This window comes from Natator depressus, chromosome 10 (assembly GCF_965152275.1).
Source record: "Natator depressus isolate rNatDep1 chromosome 10, rNatDep2.hap1, whole genome shotgun sequence".
Taxonomy (NCBI): Eukaryota; Metazoa; Chordata; order Testudines; family Cheloniidae; genus Natator; species Natator depressus.
In genome coordinates, this window is record NC_134243.1 from 23,694,804 (window position 1) to 23,701,282 (window position 6,479).

Genomic DNA, 6,479 nt, shown 5'->3' on the forward strand with positions numbered 1-6,479 from the left:
CTAAAAGTCCCCACAGCCTTTCCATTTCAGTTTATAGAGCAATAGCTGGATTAATTTACAGGGTTGTGAGACTAAACTGAGGAAAAGATTAATGGAAGTAGAGTTTTACACTGAGTTTTGAAAGCCGGTAGGTCCGTGGTCACTTACCTCTTCTAGGTCTGCTGCAATGCCCTGCTCTGCATTCACGAGCCATCTCCACGGTGGTGGTGGAATATACCTGGTACAGGAGGACACTATTTTGGAGCAAGACAGTGTTTTTAATAACTAAAGTCAGTTCTATTGAAGGCTTTGCATATCAAGACAAAGGGTGTCTACGCTGCAGTTGGAGGTGTGACTGCAGCGCGTGTAGATGAACGTGAGCCACGGTTAACCTAACTAGGTCAGGTATCGACAGCAGTGAGCTAGTTGCCTGGGTACATACCCAGGCTCCCTGGCAGGCTTCTACTTGGGCGGCTAGTCTGCACTGCCGCTCATGCTGCCGAAGCTTCACTGCTGTTGGTACCTGAGCTAGTTAGATTAAATCTAGCTCAAGGACATCTACATCTGCTGCAATCCACACCTCCAATTTCAGGACAGACGTATCCCTTCGCCTTCAACTGTACCCTGTATTATAGGGCCACGGTGTAGAAAGCAGAACAATGAGCCATTCACACTGGCCTGTGTTACAGTAGCTCGTCTGCTTAGCATTGCACTGTCCACTCTTCCTTATTTAAGAAAAGGCAACCAGAGAGACACTAGCACAGGAATCCTCAAACACCTGACCTCAGGTACTTTCTAAAGGACAGCACTGCTGGAATCCATCCTGAATACTGTAGATCATGCTTGCACTGCTATATTCTCTGACTTCACTTCTGTATAACAGATCAGAAAACATCTGAAGGGAAGCAAGTGATGAAATTGGGAAGATGTAGTGTGAGAGGCTGGGGAAGCTCCATTTGTGCATTGTGGTTGCAGGGCTGGCAGAGACTGTTTAAAAAGCTGCCTTTAATGGGAAAGCAGTAATAGATTCTAAGACCAGAAGGGATTATTGGGATCATCCAGTCTGACTTCCAGTATAGACCACCAAACGTCCCCCATGTAATTCCTACAGCACATCTTTTAGAAAAGTCAGTAAGAGGGGAAGGGTGAGTGGAAGTAGGAAAGTGGCACAGAGGCAGTGGCTTAAACAAGAAGGGAAAGCTGCAAGAAGGAGGGTAGCCAGCAAATCCCAGTAAGAACAGACTACCTGGGAACAGGTAAGGGTTGGTGCTGGTAGTGGAAGCAGCTGGGGAGGAAGGTTTACAATAAAACCTGCTTTTATTTTCACAGAATATCAGTCTGTGCAGGCTGTTCAGGCCACCATGATCCTGTCTACTATTCTGTGTTGTGTGGCATTTCTGGTTTTCATTCTTCAACTCTTCCGCCTAAAGCAAGGAGAAAGATTTGTGTTGACTTCTACGATCCAGCTGCTGTCATGTGAGTGGTTCTTTGACATGTCTCACTTCAATAGCCCTTCCATTAAAAGTGGGAAGTAGGGTTCAGAATGGAGCCATGGTACAACACAAAGCAGAAGCAGAAAAATGTTGTACATAATTGGTAAGCTTTTTGCCAAACATTTGTTAGATTTCTAGCTTAACACTACATTTTAATTTGAAATTTATGTTTTAAATTTAAATGTTCTGATTTTTTTTTTTTTTTGGACTTTGGTTTTGACAATTTAAAAAAAAACATTCACAAAACATTTCGGTATCACAATCTCCATTTTCTGCCAAAAATGTTTTCATTGGAAAAACTTCATCCAGCTCTACTGACCGTATTTTAGTAACATGACTATTTCAACTTGGCTTAAGAAAAGGATTTGGAAGCCCTGAATTACCCTAAATACAGTTATGATTGCAAAGAGCAGCATCTGGGCAGGGGATGAATAGAGTGGTTGAACTACACACTGTGAGCCTGTATAACTGCTTTAAATCTTTTAAAAAGTAACAGACATTGTTTTAATGCTTTCTTTCTTTCTCCTCCAGGCCTGTGTGTTATGATGGCAGCCTCCATTTACACAAATAGGCATGAAGATCTGCACAGGAGTGTTGGATATGAGTTTGATGTTAGTGGCCAATATGGATATTCCTTCATCTTAGCCTGGATTGCATTTGCTTTTACTCTGATCAGTGGTGTCATGTACCTAGTATTAAGGAAACGTAAATAAATGTCAGCAGGTAGTTATTTCTGTCATTGCAGTCCAGAAGCAGAATTTCAGTAACCATTTTGTATATAATCATTTGTGTTTTGTAGTAAAGGTATTGTTTCTCTAAAAATGTACTGTGTTCTTGGTATGAAAGACTATATGGAAAAAATAATGCAAGTTGACTGGAACACTTTGCCAGATAGGGTCAAGAGTCTGAACAAGCCAAGGCCAAATTAGCTTTCCTTTGTACATTTCACAACTTTAAAGGGCTGCCACTAAATTAGGCATTCATAAGAGTTTGATCCTGCCCTCTAAATGGTTCACACCATGTATAGTGGAAAAGATACAGTACGTGCTTATTACATTGTTAGCAATGTGCTACTAGAAGTTAAGATCTATCTGCTTGGGGATAAGTATGGGGAAAGAATAAGACACACACTACATTACCTAAAAAACCATTAGAGGAGTTCAAAGATATGCTCAGTGCCTATCATAGTAGGGAACCTGCATTCTTGCTGTTTATAACTCTACAATACATGCTCTACAAGCTTTTATTAAAACTCCCTTTTGTATGCTGAATTTTTTCAGATTGTGTCCAGAGCATTCTCAAGCAGTACAAACTGTCAATAATTCATTGCACATTTTGGGTCTGGAATTGGTTCTGTTTGTACATGCTGAAGCTAATTTACAAACAAAACAAACCCTAAATGCTCTTAACTCTGCATTGTACATAGTTTTACTCAACTCTTGATCTACCTTAAAATTTGCTTGCCTCTATTTCAGGCTTTTTTTAAAAAAAAACTTTTTAAGCCAACATATTCCCCACTGATAGCACACGTAGGTTTGGATGTACAAGTTAGCATGAAGTATTTACTTGTAAAGTGACTTCATGACAAAACAGGAATGTCATGCTAAAGTATTATTCAGGACTGCCCATTAGGAAATCCTGGCAAAAGATGTACAGGTGGCCTTTTTCTGTTGGAGATGTTTAAAGGAGCCTAAACACACCTGCTCATCACATCAGGATGGGGTTTTCCTAAGCCATTTAGCCCTGTGTACTTAAACTTCCTCAAAGTGACTTAAGGATTTTTTTAATATGGAAATAACTGATATAAGCCTGTACTAGGTATTAAACTTAAATAATCTCTACTGTAAAATACAGTTTTGGTTAATGGTGATTTTAAAGGTTGATCATCCTTGAAGGTTGTCATTTTTACTTGTCTATTGTAGTGTGTGTTTATGCCAAACTATAAAATGTTACTTTAATCAATCATGGCCTTTTTTACCTACCACAGTTGGACAAACCCCATGTCTAGAAAAAGGAAAGCTAGTAGGTTTTGAATAGGCCTGTAACTAGTTACACTTGAGTCAGATCAGTAGTAGCATAGCTCTACTGAAGTCAGAGCTACACCCTATAAATCAGTGAAATAGTTGACCCACACATCTTCAGTGAGACAACACTTGTTTGACTACTCACAAGGTAGGAATGGATACAACTAAGTGAACCATCTTAAACATGGGAATGGGTCTTACTCTGTTTCCCAAATTGGTGGTGGTTATGTATTACTTGCAAGGGGCAGGAAAAAACTACTGGCTTAGGGTATGTCTTCACTACTGACCGGCTCAGCAGGTAGTGATCAATCTATCAGGGATTGATTTATCGCGTCTCATCTAGATGAGATAAATTGATCCCCAAATCGATGCCTGTACTCCACCTTGGCAGAGGAAGTAAGCAGAATCAAGGGGGAGCTGCCGCCACCGCGGCTGACTTGCCACCATGAGGATGGCCAGGTCACTCGAACGAAGATACTTTGACTTCGGCTACGCAAATAGCGTAGCAGAAGTTGCATATCTTAGTTCAAACCTCCCTCCCTAGCGTAGCCCATGCCTTTGAGAACAGGTAGAGTAAGAGGGAAACTAGATTTAAAATAGTCCTAGTACTATGGGGCTTTCTTGCCCTTGTAACATGACAGTGCTAGTCTCTTACCTGCATTATTTCCCTTCTAAGTGTGTCCTAACTTGTGAAGTTCCTAACTAACACTCCTTTAATTTGTAATATTTGTCCCCTAATCTTCATTCTGTTAAAGGAATAATTAGATACACAGAATAGAATTTGTTCTGTATATAAACAGATGTACTATAACGAAAGGGTTAAAGTAGCATTCACCCCCAAGAATTTGATATTCTGGCTTACATTTCATGTAATGAACAGTAAAATGATCTAATGAAATTATAAAGCAAATACTTGGACCAAAACTATGTAACTGACTGATGGCTAACAGTCCAATATTTTATAAACGTTCATACATTACAGTATAAATACTAATTGTGCCACTGACTGGCTACTTGACAGATACTTCAGTTACTTACAGTAAATCATTTTACCTGGGTCATTTTATATTTGACTATTTAAATATGTAAAATACAGCATGCATATATGTACATACATGTATACACAATCATGCTTTCATAATGAAAGCCCTAACACCCTAAAACAAATAGCATATGCTGGAAGAGTACATACAGCTATCTATAGATGCTGCCATATTTTAGTTAGACCAAGTGTGAATCTTTTGTACACTGAAAGCTCAAACTTTTCTTGACAGTTTCTGTGTCTTGTGACAGGAAAACCATGGTTTTAGGATATTCTTTTTACCTACTCTGCCTTGAAAATATTCCATTTTCTATGTTTTATATACTCTGAAATTGTACATGAAAATAAAGCAGAAACAACTACTGTACTGTAACAGCAAGCTTGATACATTTGATAGCCCTTACATTGCCTTAAAGTTCTGGATCCATTTAAACGTTGTGTGTGAGTATTTCTGTGCAAATAAGTAAAAATTAATAGCTCTTTACTTTCCCTGTGAGATCCTCATTAAGACACTATAAATGAAAACAAGTTGGTGGTTCATTATGGGAGAAGTAGCAAGAAGAATTTAGTCAGATAAGGTAGATTTTCCTTAGTTGTCTCTAGGTGACTGGAAGTAGCTAAGCAGCTGGAACTTCATGCTCTCACGGTGTGGCTATGAAGAGGGACCCTTTGATTAAAGTGGAGCCTGCTCCTTTAGCAAAGTAAAACCATATTGCCAGCATATAAATTTAATAAGGCTTTGGCTGAGTGTTTAAACTAGGACATAAGGGAAAGATGACAGAAACCAGAGAGCACATAATTTAGACAGAACTTAGATCAAGGAAGTAGGTAATACAAAAATCTGTATCCAGTGAAAGGAAGGACCCAAAACACAAACCAGGCCAGGAAAAGATCACAAGAAGTGTGTGGGGCATCAGCAAAGTATAAGGAGGTAAATGAACAAGGCATCTGTTAAAAAGTGAAAGTGAGGTCTATGTACAAATGCAAGAAGCTTAAAAGCAATATTAAAATGCCTGGCAATGGCAGAGGCCTTTCAGATAATAAGCATTACTGAAACATGACATCAGTTAGGCTAGGACTTGACTATGAATTACACAGAAAAGATAAGACTATACCAAAGAGGTGGCCGAACAGCACATTATTTAAAAGATTCAATTGAATCCAATGAGAAGTATTGAATGGAGAACACCACGTGACTGAATATGGATGGATACAAAGCTTCTGCAGTCAGATGTAAATATATTAGGAGGGCTACACTAATAGTTTCTGACTCAAAATGATGAGCACACACTACTCAGAGGTCAAACTACTAGCCAAGGCTAGGACATTGCTGGGGGAACTGGTCCAATGGCACAACAGGACAAAGTTTTGTTTGAAGAAGCAATCACTAAAATTGTTTCTCTAAACAACTAGTTCTAAAAACACACAAGAGACGAGGCTTTCTTCAATTCAGTCTTATGCACAACAGAATAGCTACTGTTACATAATTCTCAAAAGTGAGTCTAACAGTGACCACAATATACAGTAGTTAAGTTCAACTTCTTAAGGGGAAATAAGATTCCAGAAATTGATACAGTAACTCTAAACTTTAGAAAGGGAGATTTCAATATGGAGAGAGCTAGTCAAAGGTACTAAAGTAAAATTCTTGGACTATCTTATGTTTTTCTTAAGTCAAATCCATACCACATTTAAGAAGGCATGCACACTACTAAGCAAAAAAGAGACAGCCACACAAGAAATATATAACTAAAAGGCAAGATTGAAAAAGTTATTCAAGAAAAACAGATCTTTCAACATTTGGAAATCAAATCCTAATGAAGCTAACAAACAGGAACGTAAGTTACAGCAGGCAATAAGATATCTCAGAGGGAAGTTATGAGGTATAAAATAGATTCTGAAGAGTAAACAGCGAACACTATAAAAGAAACAAGGAATTCTTTA

At 38.6% G+C, this 6,479-nt stretch overlaps 1 protein-coding gene across 1 annotated transcript in view; it reads left to right on the forward strand.

The window, feature by feature from the left end:
* EMP2 (epithelial membrane protein 2) overlaps positions 1-4,962 on the forward strand; it is a 31,674-nt gene extending 26,712 nt beyond the window's left edge. Inside the window, exons 4-5 of the mRNA XM_074964642.1 lie at positions 1,309-1,455; positions 2,004-4,962. Coding sequence (XP_074820743.1) covers positions 1,309-1,455; positions 2,004-2,185 — 329 coding nt within the window. The 3' untranslated portion in view covers positions 2,186-4,962. The remainder of the gene's footprint in view (positions 1-1,308; positions 1,456-2,003) is intronic.
* The last annotated feature ends 1,517 nt before the right edge of the window (positions 4,963-6,479 follow it).